General features: G+C 38.0%; 1 protein-coding gene across 1 annotated transcript in view; it reads right to left on the reverse strand.

Moving 5' to 3' along the window:
- SNX6 (sorting nexin 6) overlaps window positions 1–25,967 on the reverse strand; it is a 60,940-nt gene that overhangs the window by 27,567 nt on the left and 7,406 nt on the right. Inside the window, exons 3-8 of the mRNA XM_069464176.1 lie at window positions 14,757–14,861; window positions 13,520–13,630; window positions 11,126–11,247; window positions 8,838–8,961; window positions 4,802–4,897; window positions 2,627–2,732 (exon numbers count right to left, since the gene is read on the reverse strand). Coding sequence (XP_069320277.1) covers window positions 2,627–2,732; window positions 4,802–4,897; window positions 8,838–8,961; window positions 11,126–11,247; window positions 13,520–13,630; window positions 14,757–14,861 — 664 coding nt within the window. The remainder of the gene's footprint in view (window positions 1–2,626; window positions 2,733–4,801; window positions 4,898–8,837; window positions 8,962–11,125; window positions 11,248–13,519; window positions 13,631–14,756; window positions 14,862–25,967) is intronic.

Below are 25,967 nucleotides of genomic sequence, written 5' to 3' on the forward strand. Positions count from 1 at the left end.
GAGCGAGACCCCCCTCTCTACTAAAAATAGAAATTATATGGAGAGCTAAAAAAATATATAGAAAAAAATTAGCCGGGCATGTTGGCACATGCCTGTAGTCCCAGCTACTCAGGAGGCTGAGGTAGAAGGATTGCTTGAGTCCAGGAGTTTGAGGCTGCTATGAGCTAGGCTGATGCCACGGCACTCACTCTAGCCCAGGCAACAGAGTGAGACTCTGTCTCAAAAAATAAAATAAAATGAAATAAAAATAAAAAAATAAATAAAATCATATCAATGAACTTTGTAGTCTCTGTTACATTAAAACCTACTGGTATAAGTGATATTTATCCAAAGAATGCAAGGTTGATTTAACATGTAAAAATCAATCAATGCAATTAACCATATTAATCAACTAAAAAAGAAAACCATATGAGGCCAGGTGTTGTGGCTCACTCTGGTAATCCCAGCACTTTGGGAGGCTGTGGCAGGAGGACCGCTTGAGACCAGGAGCTTGACAACAGCCTGGGCAACACAGTAAGACCTCATCTCTACAAAAAAATAAGAAAAATCAGCCGGGCGTGGTGGCACACACCTGTAGTCCCAGCTACTCAGGAGGCTCAGGCAGGAGGATCCCTTGACTCCAGTTTGAGGCCAGGGTGAGTTATGAGCTATGATCTTGTCACTGCACTCCAGCCCAAGCAACAGAGCAAGACAATCTCTTAAAACAAATATGCGAGGCCAAGGCAGGAGGATCGCTCAAGCTCAGGAGTTCAAGACCAGCCTGAGCAAGAGCGAGACCTCATCTCTACTAAAAATAGAAAGAAACTAGCTGGACAACTAAAAATATATAGAAAAAATTAGCTGGGCATGGTGGCACATGCCTGTAGTACCAGCTACTTGGGAGGTTGAGGCAGAAGGATTGCTTGAGCCCAGGTGTTGGAGGTTGCTGTGAGCTAGGCTGATGCCACAGCATTCTAGCCTGGGCAGAGTGAGACTCTGTCTGAAATAAATAAATAATTGTGGTATATCCATACAACAGAATACCACTCATCAAAGGAATAAACTATTGATAACATAAGTTGGATGAAATCTCAAAATAGTTTTGTTGAGTTTCAAAGCTAGACAATAAAGAATACATACTATATGATCCAATTGATATAAAATTCTAGAAAATATAAACTACAGTGACAGCAAGCAGATCCGTACTTGCCTGGGGATGGGGTGGGAGGCAGGGATGACAAAGGGCCACAAGTTTTGGGGGGGTGAAGAGTATGTTCATTATTTTGATTATGGTGAGGAATTCACACATATGTCAAAACTTATCAAATTGTATGCTTTGATTACTGCAGCCTATTAATATCAATTATACTCAATAAAGCTGTTCAAAAAAACCATTGGTTTATCTTGCACTTTGAAGGGATCTTTTAGAAACATGATTTTGTAGCACCATGCACTGGCCATTTAGAAAATATTGGTCCAATGAATTATGCAGATCTCCAAATGATGACACACTTCAATATACAATATAAAAAGAAATCACATTCACTAGTATTACCATCAATCTCATCAGACAAGTCTTTAATTATTGGGGAACAAGCTCATGGTGACAGATACGAGTTTTCCAAAATTCTAATTATTGCTTGAAAATTTGACTTTTATCACTGGCAACATATACTGTCTTTGTTTTCCTTGAAATAACAGGCTCACTTAGTTGATTTTTTTAAGAAACATCTGCCAAATATTTACATCTGAATAATCATAATTTGTCTGTCATTCATTCAAGTAATAGTGTTCTACAAAAAAAGCAGCTAGTCTGATCACAACTCAACCATTAAAATGCTTTTCTAGAGAGAACCATCATACTTGTATGTAGCCAAAGTGTTTTGTGCATTCCTCCCATTTTATTACTCAGAATATAAAAAAATGGGTACCCAAGGATGGAGATTATAATTAATTTTTACTGCTTCTTCAAAGACATTCTTAAATGAAAGTCACAGTTTTTTAAAATCACAAGTGCATGGCAGGAAAGAATACAGGGATTATTGGCACAGATTGGTACCACTGCCTTGATTTGTACTGAGGTACCAGCAGTTTTTTGCTTTGAGACAGGATCTTGCTCTGTTGCCTGGACTAGAGTGTAGTGGTGTCATCACAGCTCACTGCAACCTCAAACTCCTGGGCCAAGTAAACCTCCTGCCTCAACCTCCCGAAAAGCTGGGACTACAGGCATGTGCCACCATGCCTGGCTAAATTTTCTGTTTTTTGTAGAGACGAGGTCTATGTTGCTCAGGCTGATCTCAAACTCCCAGCCTCAAGTGATCTTCCGAGCAGGCCTCCCGAAAGTGCTAGGATTACAGGCGTGAGCCACTGCACGAAGCCTAGCACCGGCAGTTTTAGCCATCATTTCTTTTATATCGTAAGTGTAAATGTCCACAATGGTCAAAAAGGCAAAAAGTAGCACAGTATTATTATGAAAATAGGTTTGACCTTGCAGGCTCATTTTAAAAGGGCTTTGGGATAAAGGCTTCATAGACCACAGCTTGAGACCCATTGTTCTGCATCAAGACTTTTTCACACTACAAATAACATGTCAACTTTATAATTATTCCATTAAAAAATGTAAGCTTTAGCCACAGAAAAATCTTACTTTTGTGGGATCTTGTCATCCTATCAGATTTAGCAGATGCATCCTTAACTCGGTTATGATATTCTAAAAGGAATGTTCGTTCATGCTCAAAGAAATCATCTACATCCTAAAGGATCAAAAGAAAATATGAACTTTTTTTTACTTATTTGCTTTAGTTTAATATATAAATCACTTTGTTTTATTATAAATATAAAAGATCATCAGTAAGACAGCACAGCTATGCTCTAATAATCAGATGTTATACTGACTTCACCAAGTTAAGATTTTAATAGATATGCATTTGTATCTATTAAATAAGAAATCTTCTATGGTTTTACAGCTGAAGGCTTAGGGCTCCCCACATTCCCATGTTATACTCTGAAATATGTTCCTACTTGTGCTCTGTCTCTACAATCCAGCCTCTCCAAAAACACATTACCGCCAGTGGGTGTGATCAATTGTTTTTTGAGAAAAAAACTCTGGTAGACAGAAGTGACAATCTATTTTTTTGGTCTACTATGTATTCTGGGGGCCATTCCTGAAGGCTGCCTGGCCTTAGTCATTAGGCCCTCCCTGACTGCTCTGGGGAACCTGGACAAACTCGCTGAGCAACAATATTATCAAATTCTGTCTTAAATCTTTTTTTGAAACAAAACTAGATATACCTTAAAAATAAAAATTATTTGCCATTATCAGTATTGGGACTAAAAAAAATTAACAGTACTTTCCCTCCTTCTAAACAAGCAACAATTCATTGAAAAACCATCAGCGGACGTGATGTACTAACTGGAGACCCACATCAACAGAACAGCAAGAGTTAGTACTGACAAAATGTCATTTAAATTCTGTAATCACATGTAACAGTTGTCTTAACTGTAAAAATCGGGATAAAACTAACTTGCAGGATTATAGTGAAGATTAAATAAGAAAATGTGGGCTACCCATCAAAACATTATAAATATTTTAAAATGTTATTACTTTATGGGCACATTTTCTCAGGGCCTTTTGAGGCCAGGTGTTCCAGGCCAGTCACACACATTTGGCTCAGAATAAACTTCTTTAAATTTAAAAAAAAGGTATTATTTTACTAATGAAATTATCAAACTCATCATCAACTTGGTGGCTTACATTTAACGGCTAAGAAAAATGTTTGACATTAATGCATAAGCAACATCAAAATGGAAGTAAGCTGAGTCCTTATGGAAAAGCAACCACAGCACATGCATTGCCCACGTATCAACTGACCTGTCTCTGAAAAATCAGGGTATAAATGGAATAAATAGTACTCTACACTCAAGTTTTATTATAGATGTATCTATAAAAACAGGCAATGATGACAAAACAGCATTCTTTATCTTTCTTATTATTTGTTTGATAATATTAACATTTTTTTCATATTTTAATGGTAAGTCTTCAGATAAATCAATTCTTCTATCATTTTTAGATTAAGAAAAGTTATTATTTTGGTAAATAACTGGCTTTCTAAGCTTTTCCACACATATTATCTCATTCAATCTTATCTTTCCAACAATCCTGTGAGCTAGGTGGTATTATTAACCCCATTTTGAAAACGGAAAAACTGAGGTTCAGAAAAAGAAAGTGACTTTTCCCAAGATCATGTAGCCACAAGACAACACCAAAACCTTAACTGAGGTCTTCTAACTCTGGTCGGCCCCTAATATTTGCAAGGCTAAGAGCAAGTCTGCAAACAGAGGCAGCTCTGTCTGTCCTGCATCCAGGGGGACTTTATGTGCATGTGGGTGGACATTCCATCCTGCACACTGATCTTCTCTCTTGTCTCTCCTCTCTGTCCCAGGTGCCCCACAGTCACCCTCCTACCTACAGAATGCACACAAGTGGCATAAATTCATGGAATATGCCCATGTAGGACTTGGAAGGCTTGAGAGTTGGGCAGGGAAATATGGGGTTCTAGATACCTGGAACATGGTCTAGTTTGGAGAGAGTGGGCATGGGCTCCAGGTGAGCGAATACCCTTGGATTGCAAACCTCTCGCCCCTAAGGGAGTTCTCTAAAGAGAGGAACCCAGGGAAGGGAGCATAGTTTCCCAGGGCTAAGGATTCTACTATTCAAACTTCTCTTTTACTCCAATTCTACACACTTGAAATCTCAATTTATCTCCCCCATAACGGTAGTAAATTCTCAACTAATACCACTGTTAACCAAATAAAATCTTACCTTTACTCCTGAAACAATTACTCCATCTGCTGATTTAACCATGTTTTTAAAAAAATCTTCAAGCTTTTCTTTTTTATTTTTTCCTCGAACACTCAACTGAAAGAAACGTAATTTAAGTTAGCTTTTTTTTTAGGTTACAAATGGAAGGTAGTGTCTCCCTTATTCTTTGACATTTAAATGGCAATCTCAAAAGGATTTCAGTTTTGGGGCCAGGCGTGGTAGCTCTCGCCTATAGTCCTAATACTCTAGGAGACCGAGGCAGGGGAATCATTTGTGGTCAGGAGTTCCAGACCAGCCTGAGCAAGTGCGAGATCCTGCCTCTGCTAAAAATAGAAAAAATTAGCCAGGTGTAGTGGTACATGCCTGTAGTCCCAGCTATGTGGGAGGCTGAGGTTGAAGAATCACTTGAGCCCAGGAATTTGAGACTGCAGTGAGCTATGACAATATCACTACACTCGAGCCTGGGTGACAGAGTAAGTCTGTCTCCAAAAAAAAAAAAAAAAAAAAGATTCCAGTTTTTAAACTTAATGGAAGTGGCAATTTCAACATGTATATCGGGCCGGGCCCGGTGGCTCACGCCTGTAATCCTAGCACTCTGGGAGGCCGAGACGGGTGGATCGCTCAAGGTCAGGAGTTCGAGACCAGCCTGAGCAAGAGCGAGACCCCGTCTCTACTAAAAAAAAATAGAAAGAAATTATATGGACAACTAAAAATATATATATAGAAAAATTAGCCGGGCATAGTGGCGCATGCCTGTAGTCCCAGCTACTCGGGAGGCTGAGGCAGGAGGATCGCTTGAGCCCAGGAGTTTGAGGTTGCTGTGAGCTAGGCTGACGCCACGGCACTCACTCTAGCCTGGGCAACAAAGTGAGACTCTGTCTCAAAAAAAAAAAAAAAAACAAAAAAAAAAACATGTATATCAGTGATCTTCTAACTTCAGGGCATAAAAGAGGCCTTTAGTAATAATTTAGATCCTCAGGCCTCATTCCCAAAGGTTCAGATTCAGTTGGTCTACAACAAGACCTAGATATCTCATATTTTACAAGCATATCTGATAATTCCGTTGCAAGCAGCCTTCTCATCATACTTTGTCAAACATTGCTATACAATATAAAGATAACTAAAATTTCAATTCAGGAATTCCTTTAAACATGTGAAATTTATTGGGATACAAAATGCCATCATATGATTCTACAACAACTCTTAAAATATATTCTACAAATTCCTCACTTGCAACTAATAGAAATATCATCTCTTGTCTGGTTTTTGGGGTCAGAAACTTACACTGGTATAAGGGACATAAAAGACGACTTTGAATGACATAAATGGTTATCCAAGGGCAAAACTGAGAAGCAACTAACTCTTTTGACTCTTAGCACTTGCTGCATCAGGGTGCCCCACAAAGGAACATCCCACCTAATTCCCTTATCTATTGCCATGGCTGAAATGCCCACCTTTATGTAAATGACTCACAGATCCCCATCACTACTTGTTATGGTCTGAGTGTACATGTTCCCCCAAATTCAAATATTGAAACTAACGACCAAGGTTAGTATTAAGAGGTGAGGCCTAAGCTGGGCATGGTGGCTCAAGCCTATAGTCTCAGCTACTCAAGAGGCTGAGGTGGGAGGATCACTTGGTGCCAGGAGTTCAAGGCTGCAGTGCACTATGATCATGCCTGTGAATAGCCACTGCACTCCAGCCTGAGCAACTCAGAGAAACCCTTTCAAAAAAAACAAAAAAGAGGTGGGACCTTTGGGAGTTGATTAGGTCATGGCAGTGGAGCCTTCATACATAGGATTAGTGGTCTGGTGTGGTAGCTCTCCCTTGAGGATCACTTGAAGCCAAGAGTTTGAGACCAGCCTGGGCAACATAGCAAAACCCCATCTCTACAAAAAATTAAAATAAAAAAATTAGCTAGGGGTGCACATGTAGTCCTAGTTACTCACCAAGCTAAGGGCAGGAGGATCACTTGAGCTGGGGAATTCAAGGTTTCAGTGAACTATGATCACTGCACTCCAGCCTGGGCGATAGAGCAAAGCCTTGTCTCTCAAAAAAAAAAAAAAGTAAAAAGAAAAGAATGGGCACAGTGGTTCATGCCTGTAATCCTAGCACTCTGGGAGGCCAAGGCAGGAGGATCACTTGAGGTCAGGAGTTCGAGGCCAGCCTGAGGAAGAGTGAGACCCCTATCTGTACCAAAAATAGAAAAAGTTAGCTGGGTGTGGTAGTACACGCCTATAGTCCCAGCTACTCGGGAGGCTGAGACAGGAGGATTGCTTGAGCCCAGGAGTTTGAGGTTGCAGTGAGCTAGGCTGACGCCAGGCCACACTAGCCCGGGTGACAGAGCGAGACTCTGTCCCAATCAATCAATCAATCAAGGGGATTAGTGCCCTTATAAAAGAGACCCAAGAGGAAAGAAGATACCACTTATGAAGCAGAGGACCCTCATCAGCCACCCAAACTTATGCACCATTTTTTCAGGCTTTCTCCACAACACCATTTGCTGATTCTAAAATGGTTATTATAATGCATCATCATCTTTATTTCTATTAAGCATATGTTAGTTTGTGAGGAAGAACACTAAGTAGATCTACTTTGTTGGGATAAAATTCAGGAAAGCCTAAGATATCTGAAAGCTATTTATTAAGCTGATCTAAATATTTAATAACCTTTTACTTCTTAATTCAACAAATATTTATTTTACATCTCAATTGCTAAGCATTGCTCTAAAATAGTGAAAATACAATGGCAAAAAATTAAAGTCTCACTCTCACAGACCTTATATTTTAGTGGAGGGAAGACAGACAATGAATATGTGAACTAATTTAAAAAACATAGACATTTAATTTCAGGTAGTACTAAGGGCCATGACAATGGGATACAGCACTTGAAGAGTGAGGCTACTCTAGCTCAAGTGACCCTGCACTGATATTACCATGCCTCACTTCATATCTATGCTATTCCACCAACTTATTACTACAGCTCTTGCCCAGGGCATAAATAAGGCCCAGCAAAAAACAAACACATGAAAAGTAATGACAGCACTCTATCATATGTTCTTTCCATGTATTCTTTAACTACTCTATCATGAGTCATTTTTCAGCTTTTTTTATTAATTCATGATACAGCCAGTGTTTTTCACAATTCCTGGTTATAAATGTCCATGAGCCAGTACTACATATCACAAGTACACTATGAAAGTACCTGTGCTTAAAAAGTGCTATATTTCCATGATCTTCAGTTACTTCCTACTGTTTTATAAAAAAAAATTGTATCTATGCTCTGTTGTCAAAAGAAGAAAAAAAAATTGCGTCCTCTACTGTTTAGACTTAGGGACAATTTATCATCATATCTACTAAAACTAAACCAGAAAAGTAAATTTATATACACATAATTGTTTGATCTTGATGTTAACTTATAAGCAAACACCCACTATGCTACATTTGTTTTCTGCTAACATGGTTTGTCATCCAAACATAGGTTCCAAGAACTGTATCGGTTATCCACTAAAAAATTTTTGCCAACACTATGAAGAAATCTTTAAAGCTCAACCACCTCCATCTCTCTGTCTTGTAAGAGAGTTTGTAGGAAGGAGGAGGTAGGGAAGAAAATTAGGAGCAACCAGTACTAAAAAGAAGGTCACTTAAACAAATGCAAAGTCAATGATTTGCCCAAAGTAACCAGGAATTCTTTAGGTCAAGTACCTCCCTAGAATTCTCCATAACACTTCAGAAGATTTCAAATTCAAATTTAAGACACATTAATCAATTTGATAACCCTATTTCTTGAGAGGTTCATAATTAAGGATGAAAACTCAATATCCCAAGAATTAACATGACTTACCACCATTCCATCAATTAATCTACTCAAGTTTGATTGAAATACTGCATTACTACTGAAAAAGTGTCACTTTAAATTGCCTTGAAAAATACAAACGTTCTAAAAGAAGCCTTAAACCTTTTCTAACTACTGCCTGCCTTTTCCAATGACTCTAAAATGAAACACTGATCACTGTGTTAATCAAATCAATACTCACATCTTGATTATATTCCAAGAAGACATGGAAATTTAAATCTTTTCTCAAAATAGGATGTGCTGCCACTCGACATAGGAACACTTCATGCATTGCAACTGTCTTCTTGAATATTGCCAAATATTCACTAGAAACAACACACAAAATTAATGGTAAAAAACTCCATCAACTAGAAAGGCATCTGCAACACATTTTTTCAGCAAATGCACTTTGGATTATTCCAAATGCAAAATTAGAGATACAAAGATATAATTCATGTAAACAAAGCTTTTAGTTGAACTGTTAATGAAATATATAAAACCCAGCTCTGACAAAGACTTCATGCCAGTTAATAAAGTTTGTTATACCTAAATGTTAACATTTTTAAGTTTTGTAAACTTTTCTTACTATGCAAATTGATTAAAGGGGTGCTCGTTTTCACCTCCAAAGAAAGTATACTACAAATTATTTGATACAACCTTAATGATTCAATTTCTACATAATTATTGCTAAATAAACACCTTAGTACAAAAAAAAAAATCAAAACCCAAACCTCAGTAAGAGTATTTTCAATGTTAATAATTATTTTCATCTAATGACCCAAACACACAAGAAAGAAACCCACTCTGAAGAGACTGATTTTTTCCATGACCCTGAAGAAATGTGTTTAAAATATTTTATTACCAACAGTGAATCACAGCGACCATATAGTAATACACATCAGTTTGAAAAAAAAAAAAAAAAAAAAACACTCAAGGAAAAGGCTTGATATTCTTGCTTCAACTACGTGCAAGAAGGATAAGTTTTACATACCAGCAAACCAGCAGGACCAATGTTGGGAGAAGTTTGATCTCTGTGAGGGTAGTCATTCAGTGAAGACAAAAAAGAAGGATGCAGAGGATGGAGGTAGCAGTAGAATAAACCCAAGGTTCTCTGTTATCCAACCCCTAACCAGACCACAAAAGAATCATGATCAGGGCCACTGGAAAATCATAGAGTCTTCAGTAATAATGTGCTCTGCTAATTTCCAGTTTTCAGTCTTAAAATCTTTCAGTATATGTCTACTTGCTATCAGACTACTGCTTGCACTTAGAACTGACAAAATTCTTAAAACATCTGTCACCTTATATTTTGACAAAGAAGACCTGCTTTGCTAATTTATCTTTTCAAGAATTTAGTATTCTGAAGGAGTCTAGTAACAGTGTGAACATACATTTGAAAACTGAAACTAAATAGAAGAAAAGGAAATGCATGAGGGGAGAAATGACCAGAAAAAGAGTGATGGAGGTGATGATAATGCAAGGAAAATTATTTCCTTGTTCAACTTTCAAAATACAGAGAAACAATATATAGCAAATCCAAATTTACTTCAAATGTTTAAGTAAAAGGGTAAAGATTCTGTATTTTCAGCAAATATGCTAAAAGGAAATACAGGTTGAATATCCCTAATCCAAAAGTCCAAAATCCAAAATGCTCCAAAATCTGAAATTTTGTGAGCACCAACATGACACTCAAAGGAAATGCTCATTAGAGCATTTTGGATTTCAGATTTTTGGATTAGGGATGTTCAGTTGGTAAGTACAATGCAAACATTCCAAAACCCCCTCAAAAAACTGAAATCTGAAACACACATTCCCAAGCATTTTGGATTAGGGATCTCAACCTGTGTATAATTTCCCCCTCTTCTTTTCTCTGCTTGTGGCTTCTGGCCAAAGGGAAAAGAATATGGGAGCAAAGTAACTACAGAATAGTTAAAAACTGTTTTTCATTAGTTTCACATATACTTATAAGAAACGTATTAAACCCCTGGAAAAATTGTGATAATTTATACTGCATACACACACGTTTTAAAGAAAACAGTATATGCAAAGGGTTGCTCAGCACATTCTCCCATAAGAAATATAAGTCTTAGTAGTATGTACATTTTGAAAACAAGAGAACTAGGTTGGTAATGACTAATGCCTTGTAAATAAAAAAAAAAAAAAAAATTTACATTTTACTTTAAGAAATCAAGTTCCCTTTCTATTTTTTTTTTTTAAATAAGTTTTTGGATCCCCTGTTTTCAATTTTCAGAATCTATTTAAAGCATTAATTTAAATAATTTTACAAGAGATAATTATTCTATAATTTTCCTGTAGGCTCTGATCATGATCATTACCACTGGTTGTGTGACTTAAACCTGTATCCACCAGAAGGGGTCCCTATGGCAAAACGATTAAAATGATGGGGTGTCAGAGAGCACAAAAAAAAAAAAAAGCATTAAAATAAGCACAATTAACAAAAGCAACAATGACAACAAAAAAATCACATACGCTTCCAGTTCCTGTTTCATCTTTGTGAACTCTTCTTTTGTCATCGACCCTTCTCCTTCTCCAAGCTTCTGTAGTTTTTCCCTTGAAGCATCAAAATCAGGTCTTGGTGGTGCTGGTGGGATCTACAACAGAACCAAATCCCTAGTTTTAAGGAACTATTTCATTTCCCAAAGCATTGTACTACTACCATCACAAAAACCTGTGTCTGGGAAAGTTAAAGGTATCCTGAATGAGCTGAGCACCAGGAACACCCAAATTCGGAGTAGAGAACTTGACTAGTTCTAGAAATTAAGATCCTTGAGGTCCTTTACACCAAAGAAGAAATACAGCATAGCACTAATTTCTATGTATAGCAAATATACATATCATTTTTCAAAAGTATATAAATGGTAGGATTAAATATAAAAGTTTTTTTTTTTTTAAATTAATGAATTCAGGGCCAGGCACAGTGGCTCACACCTGTAATTCCAGCAATTTGGGAGGCTGAGGTGGGAAGACTGCTTGAGGCTAGGAGTTCAAGACCAGCCTGGGCAACATAGCGAGACACTGTGTCTACAAAAAAAATTTTTTAAATTAGCCAGGTGTGGTGGCACATGCCTGTAACCCCAGCTACTCAGTGAGGCTGCAGCAGGAAGATCCCTTGAGCCTAGGAGGTTTGAGGCTATAGTGAGCTATGATTGCACCACTGCATTCCAGTGAGTGACAGAGTGAGACACTGTCTCTAAAAAAAAAAAAAAAAATTAAAAAAAAATCAGTGAATTTATAGCTTTATGCTATTGTATTTTTTAAAAAATTGATGAATGCTATCAATATGATCCAGTAAGGGATGTTAAAAAAGGGTCCGAGATTGGAGGAGTGTACCAGAAGCAGAAAGAACTGTTTTGAGAATAAGAGAACAAAACATGGATTAATGACTAACTTCATTCTATTCATCCAATCAGGGAATAAGTAAGCAAACACTTACCTAAATAAGAATGTAAGGACTAGCAGAGATACAGCATTCAAGAAATGGATATAAGAAAAAATTACCTCAGGAGGAAGGACCTATAAGTAAGAACTGTTAAGGAGAAAATGATGGAAAGTTAAAGAGAACAAGAAGAAAAGAAAATAAGAATGACTGCAAGAAAAGGGTTAAATTAAGGAAGGCAATAGAGTCAGAGAGCATCAAGGATTGTTCAACACACAATCACTGACAATTAAGACATGGTCTTAGTCTTTGAGAATTGTTTAGCCTATAGAAGGAGAAAGTAGTAAGAAAGTACCATCAGATAAGAAGGTAGGGAAGGAGATGGAAACAGAATAAGAAAAGAAGAAACTAAGAACTAAATTTCAGAAATCTGTCCAGGCGTGGTGGCTAACGCCTGTAAATCCTAGCACCCTGGGAGGCCGAGGTGCGAAAATCACTTGAGGTCAGGAGTTTGAGACCAGCCTGAGCAAGAGCAAGACCCCGTCTCTACTAAAAAATAGAAAAAAAAAATTATCTGGGCAACTAAAAATAGAAAAAATTAGCTGGGTGTGGTGGCACATGCCCATAGTCCTAGCTCAAGCCCAGGAGTTTGAGGTTGCCGTGAGCTAGGCAGGCCACAGCACTCTAGCCCAGGCAACAGAGCGAGACTCTGCCAATCAATCAATCAATTTCAGAAATCTGAATGTGGTCAACAGCTGAGGCAGGATGACCATCTATTCTTGACTGCAACATTTGGTGCATATTTAGATTAGAGAACCTCTTAAGGAATCTTCCAACTCTAAGTATTGCTCCACCTAAGGGTTCAAAACCAGTATGGTTTGTAACATCCCCTTAATTAATCCCTAGGTCAAGCCCATTTCTTTTTTTTTTTTTTCTTTGAGACAGAGTCTCACTCTGTTGCCCAGGCTAGAGTGAGTGCCGTGGCGTCAGCCTAGCTCACAGCAACCTCAAACTCCTGAGCTCAAGCGATCCTCCTGTCTCAGCCTCCCGGGTAGCTGGGACTACAGGCATGTGCCACCATGCCCGGCTAATTTTTTCTATATATATTTTTAGCTGTCCATATAATTTCTTTCTATTTTTGGTAGAGGTGGGGTCTCGCTCTTGCTCAGGCTGGTCTCGAACTCCTGAGCTCAAACGATCCGCCCACCTCGGCCTCCCAGAGTGCTAGGATTACAGGCGTGAGCCACCGCGCCCGGCAAGCCCATTTCTTAAACTTAAGAATTTAAGAATTCTTAAGTATAATATGTCCCCATAAAACAAAACAACTCAGGATAAAAGGTGGCAGCCAAACATGTTTTGTAACTGGCAATTTTTTAAAAATCACCTAAGTTCCCTAAAGATGCTAAACAAGATTCCAACATATATTAATAATACAGTATCTAAAACTCTCCTAGAAATTGGGATTGAAATGGAATCTTAATACTTACGATGTAACCTGCATAGTCTTCATTTTCAACAAAGGAATCATGAAGCCAGATAAATTCCTCATGTTGTCGAACAACAGAAAACTCATTTTGTTTAAAATTTGGCAATGAACTCTGCAAAGATGGAGATTCTCATGAATAAAAGTTACACTAAAAAGCTTTTAATAAACATTTTATATCTTATTTTTTTAAAAATTAGTCTTATATGAGAAACCATCAGTGTCTTTAAAGTCTGTTATAAAACACTGAGATAGATATCCAGACAAAATTATCCTCGGATCTATGGGAAAGCTGGTTGACACACTCTTATTCTATTGTACTGCTACTATTACTTAAAAGTTATCTTATTAATATATTTCAAACTATTCAAACAAAGGAAAATACATTTGCAATCTGAAAATATGCCCAAGAATTGAGATCTAGTAAGAATAATAATTTGTAAGACAGTAATTTGACTAATAGAAAAACATAGCAAAATTGAAAATAACAAACTGGTAAAAGATATCAATAAAAACAGATGAAATCAAATTTGTACCATGTCTAGGTTCTATGATTAATTTTCAAAATGTTGGCTTGACGGTGCATGCCTGCAATCCTAGCACTTTGGGAGGTCAAGAGGGGAAGATCGCCTGAGGCCAGGAGTCCGAGACCAGCCTGGGCAATAGCAAGACCCCATCTCCACAAAAAACCCCAAAAAATTAGCTGGGCATGGTGGCCCATGTCTGTAGTTCCAGTACTTGGGAGCCTGAAGCAAGAGGACTACTTCAGCTCAGGAGTTTGAGGTTGCAGTTAGCTATGATGATGACATGAGACTCTAGCCTGGGTGACAGAACAAGACCTTGTCTCAAAAAACAGATAGATAAATAGATAGATAAATAAATAAATAAAATAATTCTCAAAATGTTAATTTTAAAAGTGTATTTCCCTAAAACTTTTTTTTTTGTTAAAATAGCAGTGAATTATAGACTAAAATACAGTCTATTGCCAATTATGTTAAAAACCCAAGTTCCAATGGATGCAGTGAGCATTATAGTGGGGCATGTCTCAAATCACGGTTAGGATGTGGCAAAGTCATAACATGTAACCAAAATGTTTGTACCCCCATAATTTCCTGAAATAAAAAAAATAAAAAAAAAATAAAACAAAAAAATCCCAAGTTCCAGTCAACATATTATTATTACATATGTAACATTAGCACAGTAAATGGCTAAAATAATACAAAGTACAAAATCACATTTACCTTTGTGTGAACAGTGAATTTTACTTTATCCCTCTCACTGAGAGCATCAGAAATGTCCACCTGCAAAGCAGCATCACTCTGAAGATCCACATTTATTGCTTTAAGCTAGAAAAAGAAAATAATATCTTAATAAAAATTGTGTGTGCTTTTATATAATTTCATTCTTCTCCCTGACAATAAGACAATGCAAAAACAAACAAAACAAAAACAACAACATACTCTTACGTCTAAAAAGGTACTCGAGTTCATTTAATCTCTCTATATATTTTGGAGCAGTTGCTTTGGGTAATGCTAATATCTTAACCAATTTTCATTCTGCACCATTCAATTATACTCTGCTTTGTATAAGTCACAGAGCTAACCATGATTCATTATAGTTTCATCCAAAAAGAAAACTATTTTCCAAGAAGATGGTCCATTAAAGTTCAATATTCTGAAACTAAGGAATGAGTCTCAGCATGGTGGCTCACGCCTGTAATCCTAGCACTTTGGGAGGCCGAGGCAGGAGGATCGCTTGAGGCCAGGAGATGGAGACCAGCCTGAGCAACATATCAAGACTGTTTCTACAAAAAATGTAAAAATTAGCCAGGAGTGGTAGCATGAACCTACAGTCCCAGCTACTGGGGAGGCTGATGCAGGAGATCACATGAGCCCATGAAGTCTGAGATTGCAGTGAGCTATGATGATGCCACTGCACTCTAGCCCAGGCAACAGAGTGAGACCCCGTCTCAAAAAAAAAAAAACCAAAAAAACCCCACAAGAAAAATAAAAAAAAATATTGAGCAATTGTTTCTTTCTATTGTTTCTTTCAGTTTAGGAATATACAATGAAACTATTAAATATAGTTAAATATACTACATATAGTACACGTAAACTACTAAGAAAAATACTAACATATAGTAAGTACTCAATAAATAACCCTACAAGCTACAATACAGTTAAGAATTGGATGTGTTCCCTATTTAGTGCTTCCATTTACTAGTCTATGAGGATACTTTTCCACTTAAAATTTTTAAACTTTATCCATTTTTCTTACTCTTTTTTTGGAGACGGGTTTTGCTCTGTCACTCAGACTGGAGTACAGCCACACAAGATCACAGCTCACCACAACCTCAAACTCCTGAGCTCAAGCAATTCTCTGGCTCAGCCTCCTGAGTAGATGGGACTACCAGAGTGTGCCACCATGCCCAGCTAATTTTCAATTTTTTTTTTGTAGAGATCGGGTCTGGCGACATTGCTCAGGCTGGCCTCAAGCAATCCTCCCACTTTGGCCTTCCAAAGTGCTGGGATTACAGGCATGAACCACTGTGCCTGGCCCATTTTTCTCACTCTTTAAACAATAAATATTGAAAAATGTTTGGGTAATTTGGAGACTTACAAAAGAGTCACATATGCTAAAAGATAAAGTTTTAATCCTTTATGAAGATATAAAATATTTAAAGTCTAATTAGCCTGCTTCAAATATAGTACTGTAGTTTTAAAACCCAGGATTTACTTTGGGAATCTCACCTGGTCATTAGTATTTAAAATTTTAATTACAATGTAAATGAAAAAAATGCTAGATGTAAAACTAGCATTTATACACAATGATCTCAATTAAAATATTTTTTAAAATATACACAAAACACTTATAGGAAATACACCAAAATGTGAAAAACAATGGATTTTCTTTATACATTCCCTTATTCTCCCAATTTTCCACAATATGCATGTAGTACTTTCATAAATAGGAAAAAAGCCTTCTTTAGACAAAAATCTTATAACATTAAACAATTTTATAGTTTCTTATTAAATATGGTTATTTGACTTTACTGGTAATAAAAAAGTAACTTATACTCATTTCATTTTGCACAATTGGTTGAGTAAACATGCTTTTAAAAAAAAAAACACATTACATACCATACAACCAAAGATTCACAGAAGCAATTCATCACTTTAATTTGCTGTGATACTACATAAGATAACTTTAAACAAAAATTTTACCGATAACTTTTTAATAAGTTTGTATTAAGTTAAATTTCAATCAGTAATCACATTTGTAAAAGTTTATACCATAAACTTACACATAAAAACATTTTTTTTTTTTTTTAGACAGGGTATTGCTCTGTTGCCTGGGCTAGACATAGCTCACTGCAACCTCAGACTCCTGGGCTCAAGCAATCCCCCTGCTTCAGCATCCTAAGTAGGTAGGACTACAGGCACGTGCCACCATGCCTAGCTAATTTTTCTGGTTTTTTTGTAGAGACAGGGTCTTACTATGTTGTGCAGGCTGGTTAAGAACAAAAATAATTTAAAATGCTTATAAATCATTATTGTACTCAGTGCTACACGTAGCCCATTGTCAGATTTAAAAACTAAAATTAAAAATTGCCTTGAATAACAAAGTTTTCTTTTTCATTTTCCAACTATCACATTGCTTTTGCAATATTGGAAACATCAGAGAATACTCTGTTTTTCAGTTTTCTTGCTTCTATTTAGCCTTATCAGGTCTTCATACTGTCCTTCTTACCTCTTCCCCAATTTTCTACCTTAATTATAATTTAAGAAATGTTTCCTTTTTTCTGTTTATTCACCTTCAGGCCACTTTTAAGATGTTTATTGTGGAGCCTGAATAATGACTGCCCGAAAGATACCTACATCCAAATCCTAGAACCTGTAAATAATACCTTAAATGGCAAAAAAGGACTTTGCAGATGTGATTCAACTAAGCATTTTGAGATGGATTATTGAGGTGGGTCCGGAATGCAATCACATGTATCTTTATAAAAGGCAGAGATTTGACACAGAAAAATATTTTAATAACTAATGAGAAGGCAATGTAACTACAAAGATACAGGTTAAAGTAATGTAGCCACAAACCAAGGAATGCTGGTAGTCGCTAGAAGCTGGAAGAGGCAAGGAATTCTTCCCTAGAGCCTCTGGAAGGAGCTTGGCTCTGCCAGCTAACACCTTGATTTCAGCTCAGTGATCCTGATTTCTGACCTCTGGTCTCCAGAACTGTGAGAGAATAAATTTCTGTTGTTTTACGAAACCAAGTTTGTGGATTACAGCAGCCACAGGAAACTTGTACATTTATCACACAGTTTTTGTAAAAATAACCTTGTCATTTCTCCGTTTCTTATGTTTTAATTGCCTAGTCTACAATTTCCCAAACACAACAGAATCAACCTGGCTGCCTGTTAAAAATACAGAATTTCAGGCCTTATCAAAACAGGATCTTCAGGCAAAGGGCCTTAAAGGTCTGTAATTGAGAATACCAACAGAGGTTTTCAGTGTTTTCTTTGTATTTACAACCTACCAAAACTTCATTGCAATTGCTAATTTTTTTAATGTTTATATAAAATATTTATGCCAGATTTCATATCTACATGTCTATTTTTATTTTCAGATTTTTTTTTTTTTTTTTTTACCATTGATCTATCAGTTTGGAAACAAAATCTTTCAGGGATTCCTACATTTCAGTAGCTGTTATTTATTCTTCCAGTTTATTAAAACATTTCTGTCTCAGCCGAGCAAGGTGGGTCACACCTGTAATCCTAGCACTCTGGGAGGCCGAGGTGGGTGGATTGTTTGAGCTCAGGAGTTCGAAACCAGCCTGAACAAGAGCGAGACTCTGTCTCTACTAAAAAAAAATAGAAAGAAATTAGCTGGACAACTAAAAACATATATAGAAAAAATTAGCTGGGCATGGTGGCGCATGCCTGTAGTCCCAGCTACTTGGGAGGCTGAGGCAGCAGGATCGCTTGAGACCAGGAGTTTGAAGGTTGCTGTGAGCTAGGCCGACGCCACGGCACTCTAGCCAGGGTGATAGAGTGGGGCTCTGTCTCAAAAAAAAAAAAAATTTCTGTCTTTTCCATTTCCTTATCCTTTTATACCAAACACACTGTCCCCCCACCCTTTTTTGATAGCATAACACTTAGCTTTTGTATTGTAACTTTTACCTACATAAAATATCACTGTATTATACATTATGTAATTAACAGTTTTGGTCTTGAATTTTACTTTTTCAGGTATAAAATGCAGATTATAAGCATATAATTTGGAGAGTTTTAATATACAGGCTACCTACCATAATCAAGATATGGAACATTCCCATCATCCCCAGAAAGTTCTCTCATGCCCCTTTAACTTTACTTTTATGCCTCTATTTTTTTACTTTCTAACTCTTCTGTAAATTCCTTCCCGTATATCTTTTCAAAGCATATTATCCACTCATATATTACCTTAGTAGTTATTAATTCAATCTACAATTTTTTCATTCTAAAAACTGAGTTCTAGAACTGATCTCAGGAAAATGTGCATGAATCACAAATGCTGCAACATTGGCATAATTTAGCATGATGCAAAATACTAATGGTAAGATTATGACTTTATATTTCTTAATTTCGAAACATGAGTGAAAGTGTTCATTCTGATATTGTACCCCAAATAATTCTTTCTCATTTCCTGAGCACACAGACAAAAGGAGACATAAAGGATTATTCTGTTTGACAATAAGATTTGCTTCACGCACATAAAGGTTTTTTAAAAGTCCTATTTCTAATAACCAAGATGTCTAACAGAAAAGCCAGAGCCTAAAATAAAATCACTCCCAACATCAGTACAAAATTTCACTGAAAGTTAATGTACTATAATATTTCATCAATTTTAGATGTAAATTTTTAAAATTTTAACATCTGAATTAGGATTTTCTTTCAATCGATGACAAAGTACAATTTAACTGGCAACATTTTTGTCTCCCTTACCAGTACATAAAATAAGATATATTTTTCAATCAATTGCACCTCAATTTGATAAAATATCATGTTGTAAATTTACTGTTAATTACATAAAATATACACATATTTTCCAGGCAGATTTTCTTCTCTTTAGAGAAAAGTCAATAATTTTATAGGTTTTATTAAGGGAAAGAGTCAAGCAAACAACTTGTGATTCACAATTAACTTTCTGCAACTAGTGAGTTCAGTTTGAGGAAATTTCTTTTTTTTTTTTTTTGAGACAGAGTCTCTGTCACCTGGGCCATGGTGTCAGCCTAGCTCACAGCAACCTCAAACTCCTGGACTCAGGTGATCCTCCTGCCTCAGCAACCTGAGTAGCTGGGACTACAGGTACGCACCACCATACCCGGCCTAGTCTGAGGAAATTTCTAACTAGATTCCATTCAGCGGTTTAATCTTTATCTGCACCAGTTAACTTTTTACTTTCTTCTGTCAGAGATTAACTAGGTTAAACATTTGTGTCACTCGTCAAGAGAAAGACTAGGATAGAGAATGTGAATTAAGCAACAGAAATATAATTATCATTAGAAAAATAATTTAAAGACTCTGCCCTGTTGCCTCTAGGTTAATTCTCCACATACACTTCATAAAGACATTCACTACTAGTTACTACACTACCTAGTTTACCATAAAGTATCTAAGCTTAGAATATTCCTTAAAAAGTCAGCTGTTTATCTTTCGCCAGAAATGCAAATGTATATAAATGGATGGGTGTATAGGGAAAAGAGGAGGCAGGGAGGAAGAAAAGAAAGAAAATAACCTTGATTATTTCAATATCCTCCCGAGTGGTCTCTTGCTTCCTCCCTTACACCCCTCTTAAATCTACTCCCTACAGAACTACCCCTGTGATCTCACTAAACTAAAAATCTTTCCTCAAAATCTAAGGGGTTTCCACTTGGAGAAAAGCCAAAGTCCTCACAGTGAGCCACTAGGCACTATAAAATCTCCACCTGACATCTCTTTGACTAATCTACTATTCCTCGGGCTCTCTGCCATATGGTCTCTGAGTTGTTCCCTGAACACACAGGCATGCTGCTACCTCAAGAGTCTTTGCACTCACTGTTCCTCTGCCCAAAACATTCTGTCCCCAGATATCTACCTACATGGATCACTTCCTTCAAGTCTTTCTCGGGAAGGCCCATCCTAGCCACCCTATCTAAAACCGCAGCTCAAACCATCCATAGTCCCCACCCTGGCCCCAAATCCCTATCGCTTCCTCATTTCTTTTCATTGCCCTTATTCACCATCCAATATACTTTACTTTTGTTTAAATGTTCCTTCCTGACTACAATTCAGCTCCATCAAGAGATAGATTTTTGTCTGTTTTGTTCATTGCTATATTCCCAATGGTGGTTCTCAACAAATAACTGTTGACTAGAAAAGAGGGAAGAGGAGAAAGAAAAGTGATAACCATACTGGGCTGCAAAAGTGTTTTCAGGTAATTACAGTACAATCAATGAAAAACCCATGATAGAAGTAAATTCCAATAAGCTCATTAATTCAGGCCAAATTTTACACCTATTTAACTGACATTTGCAAGCAGATTTCCTCTCATATGCCATACCAGAAGCAACAGAACATTAGGGTAGTATTAATGGTGGTGTCTATCTATGTATTTCCTGGAAGTCAAAGTTAATATTATCAACAAATATAAACACTCAACTCTTTAGGCAATATAGTAATATGCATTTATTTAATAAACTTTTAAAAATTTATTTATAGACAGGATCTTGCTACATTGCCCAGGCTGGTCTCTTAACTTCTGGGTTCAAGAAATCCTCCTGCCTCAGCCTCCTAAGTAGCTGGGATTACAGACCTCAATTAATTTTTTTCTTTTTTTTTAGCATTTATAAGCAAACAACTGTTCCAGATATCGTGGAGGATTTAAGTGAACAAAAAGTCCTGCCTTCAAGAAATCTGTCTGGGCCGGACGCGGTGGCTCATGCCTGTAATCCTAGCACTCTGGGAGGCCGAGGCGGGAGGATTACTTGAGCTCAGGAGTTCGAGACCAGCCTGAGCAAGAGTTGAGACCCTGTCTCTACTAAAAACAGAAAAGAAATTAGCTGGACAACTAAAAATATATATATAAAAAAATCAGCCGGCATGGTGGCATGCGCCTGTAGTCCCAGCTACCCGGGAGGCTGAGGCAGGAGGATCACTTGAGCCCAGGAGTTTGAGGTTGCTGTGAGCTAGGCTGATGCCACGGCACTCTAGCCCGGGCAACAGAGTGAGACTCTGTCTCAAAAAAAAAAAAAAAAAAAAAGAAATCTGTCTGCAATGAGAAAGACAATCAACTTTATGTAATAAAACACAAATTAAGTGCTTCCCATTTTCTCCCTGCCACTTTTACAACATGTACAATTTGATCTTTTTAACACCTATCCTTATCAACAAGTCCTGTGACCTTTCCATGTAATTCCAGTCTGTCAGTGCCCTCTCTGCTTCACTCCTTTTCCAATCCATTCCATGATATGCCACTCCGATGTCTTTGTTGCTGGACCCTTCAAATCCCTTTGCTCTTTTGTCACACCTGGCTTGCAAATTCCCACATTCAGGATCAATTTAATCATCAAAATTTCTTTGCTTTTATATTTGAGTTGCTGAGTGTGGCTAGAGAAAAGTCACAACTATTTGTACTCGTCCACTACAAATTAATGTCTCCAAACTGCATTGGGCTCTTAAAACCACTCAGTCCAGTCCTGAGCAGCTCTGCTCAGCTCTCCTTTTGATTCCCTGCAACAACTATTCCAAACTTTTACTACCTCAACCTTCTACCACATTACCACCCCAACTCTCAACAAGTGACCTTACCTCCCACACCCAGAAACATAAATGCCAGTACCTGTTTTTTCCCTCAGACCCATCAACAAATATTTCTATTAGAAACAAATCTATCCTTGCCACTTTCTCTGCACCCTCAAAGCAAGTAACATCCTCTGGAGGCCTGAGTTGCCTGTCCCCCTGAACATGTGATCTTCCTGTCTGCTGTAGGACCTGATCATACATACACCTTGGCCTCACAAAACCCTCACATGGCTACCTAATTCCCAAACTCAATGATACTTTTTAGTCTTCTTGGTCTCTCTGCAGTATCTTGCCTTTGTATCACTCTGAACACTCACTACTTAAAATTCTCTCTACTTTTGGAGTCTCCTCTCATTTTCTTCCTATTTCTCTCAGCCTCCTCAAGTAATCATCGTCTTCCCTTTAGTCCTTAAATGTTGACTTCTCCTGGGTGCTACTAATGTTGGAAATAATCTCAGCCATTTTCGACTAATAATTCCTAAGTTTATAATTCAGACCTTTTGTTCTAAGTTCCCAATCAGAATTTCGAGTTACCAACTAGACATATTCAATTATTAAACAATTGGTTGAGGCTGGGCATTGTCACTCACACCTGTAATCCTAACACTGGGAGGCCCAGGTGGGATGTTTCCTTGAGGCCAGAACTTTGTTTTTTTTTTTTTTTTTTTTTGAGACAGAGTCTCACTCTGTTTCCCGGGCTAGAGTGAGTGCCGTGGCGTCAGTCTAGCTCACAGCAACCTCAAACTCCTGGGCTTAAGCGATCCTACTGCCTCAGCCTCCCGAGTAGCTGGGACTACAGGCATGCGCCACCATGCCCGGCTAATTTTTTGTATATATATATTTTAGTTGTCCATATAATTTCTTTCTATTTTTAGTAGAGACGGGGTCTCGCTCTTGCTCAGGCTGGTCTCGAACTCCTGACCTCGAGCGATCCACCCGCCTCGGCCTCCCAGAGTGCTAGGATTACAGGCGTAAGCCACCGCGCCCGGCCGAGGCCAGAACTTTGAGACTAGCCTGAGCAACATAGACCCCCATCTCTACAAAAAATAAACAAATTAGCTAAGTGTGATGCCTCACGCCTGTAGTCCTAGCTACTTGGGAGACTGTGGCAAGAGGATATATAGAAAAAAATTAGCTGGGCATGGTGGCGCATGCCTGTCATCCTAGCTACTGAGGAGGCTGAGGCAGGAGGATCACTTGAGCCTAGGGATTTAAGGTTGCAGTGAGCTATGATGATGCCACTGCACTCTAGCCCTGGCGACTGTGTCTCAAAACAAATAAAAACCAAACAATTGTTTGAGTGCCTTCAATGTGCCAAGCACTGCCTTATATGCTAGGGAGATACCAGTGAAGAGACACAAATCCTTACTCTTACAGATCTTACACTCTAGTTTGGGAGGGAGGGAGGGAGTTAGCTCACAGGCACTTTAAATCCAACATATCTGGAAATAAAACTTATCTACTTTCTAACCCTGCTCTTCTCTCCTATATGGTGCATTTTCTCCTCTCCAGCCCAGCTCATGTACTTATTTAGTCACTATGTCCTGTCAATTCTATCTCCTAAATATCTCTCTTTTTTGTGAGACAGGGTCTCACTCTGTTGCCCAGGCTGGAGTACAGTGGCATCACTGTAGCTCACTGCACCCTTCAAACTCCTGGGCTCAAGTGATCCTCCTGCCTCAGCATCCCGACTACCCTGGGACTACAAATGCACGCCACTGTGCCTGGCTAATTTTTCTATTTTTAGTGGAGATGGGGTCTCACTCTTGCTCAGGGTGGTCTCCAACTCCTGAGCTCGAGCAATCCTTTTGCCTCGGCCTCCCAGACTGGTAGGATTGTAGGCATGAGCCACTGTGCCTGGCCTAAACATGTCCTTACTATGTGCCCTCATTCATCCCTCTTCCACTGCTTTAGTTCTACCTTCATCATTTCCCATCTAGACTGTTGCATTAGCCTGGTGGCTGGTTTCTTTGCTTTCTGAATGGAAGCATCAATCCACCTTCCACGTCAGAATAATCTACAGAGCTATTTTTATTTAGGCATGTGTCCTTCCTAGTTTGAAATCCCTCAGCACTTCCCACTAGCCTAGAGTCTTTATCATTATGCACTGTACGCTCTGTCTGTACTGGCCATATGTAGCTTTGCAACCCCTGCTCCAGTAAGACCAGGTGCTCCAGGAAGAACCAAGTTACCACACATGCTATCCTTTCTGCTGGCAAGCAGTGATAGCACACGCTGGTTAAGCGCCCAGGCCCTAGAGCTAGACTGCCTGTTTAACTGCAACTCCTCCTGGTTGTATGACCTTGGACAAGTTAATTAATCTTTCTGAATCTCAGTTTTCCTTTCCAAAGAAGGAACAGCAGCAGCAGCTATTTCATAGGGATTTGACAACTGACTTAACATGTGGAAAGTCCCTGGGATGCAATAAATGCTATATAAGTAACTATTATTATGTCTTTACTACTGGCCTTTCCCCCAAAGTTAAAAACTCTCTACTTTGTACTCCTATGGCACTTAATCACAAGGGATTGTAACTCCACCTCCCTCTCTACACTGTGGGCTCAGGGCAGAGACATATATTCATCTTTCTATCCTCAGCCAACACAATGTATGTCACATTTTTTATACAAAATAGCTATCAATAAAGGTAGAATGTGTTTAAGCTAAATACCGTGCAGGTATTAAAAAAATGCAAACATCTGAGCCATGTCTTGAAAGAAAAGGTGAGGTGGGAAAAAGCACTCCACGACATTGAAATATATGTATAAAGCAGACATTAAAGTGCAAAGGTGCTTGGGCAATGACAAGTTGACTAGAGTATTTGGGGAGGCAGGGTGAAGACTGAGAAATGAAGCCAGGCAGAAATGGTTAGGAGTGCTGTTGAATGTTAGCCTAAGGAGTTTGAACCTTACTCCAAAAAAAAAAAAGTGGTCCAAGTCAGTCCTTTTGAGGTGGGGAACCTGCAGCCTTCTGATTTCAAGATTATTCTTTTTTAAGCACCAAAGGAGGCAAGAAACGCTTCACCTTTCTCTGCTGCATCCCTTTTAATAAAAGGATTTGTTCTGTAACATTTGGATTCAGTCAAAAGGCCCCACTTAAGGACCTAGAAGGCCACATGTGGCAGTACTTATAGTTACACTGTAACTATTAAGTAACACGAAAGTTGGATTGGAAAGCAGAAAGACACAGAAACTAATGACAGGTTCTGCTACAATTCAGGAAAGAAGTAGCAAGGACTTTAACTGGGGTCATGCAAACGAAAGATGGGTTAGACCAAGGGTGGGGACCTGTGGCCTTCAGGCCACATATAGCCTTCTAGGTCCTTAAGTGTGGCCTTTTGACTGAATCCACATTTTACAGAACAAATTCTTTTATTAATACATTTTTGTTCATCTTTTATATTTTTATTTTTAAAATGAACATATTTAAAATACCAAAGAATAAGTTTCAACAAAATAATCCTCCCAGATTGACTGGCACAATTAGAACATTAGTAAGTCATAAGGGCTAAACTGACCACTGCTGTGCTCATGATTTAGTTCTAACTTCCCCTGCCTGACTGGTAGCACTACAGCATGAGGTTGGTTGTTGAGAGTTTATGGGGGTTGAGTGTGCCAATCTGTTATTA

Source organism: Eulemur rufifrons, chromosome 2 (genome assembly GCF_041146395.1).
Source record: "Eulemur rufifrons isolate Redbay chromosome 2, OSU_ERuf_1, whole genome shotgun sequence".
Lineage (NCBI taxonomy): Eukaryota > Metazoa > Chordata > Mammalia > Primates > Lemuridae > Eulemur > Eulemur rufifrons.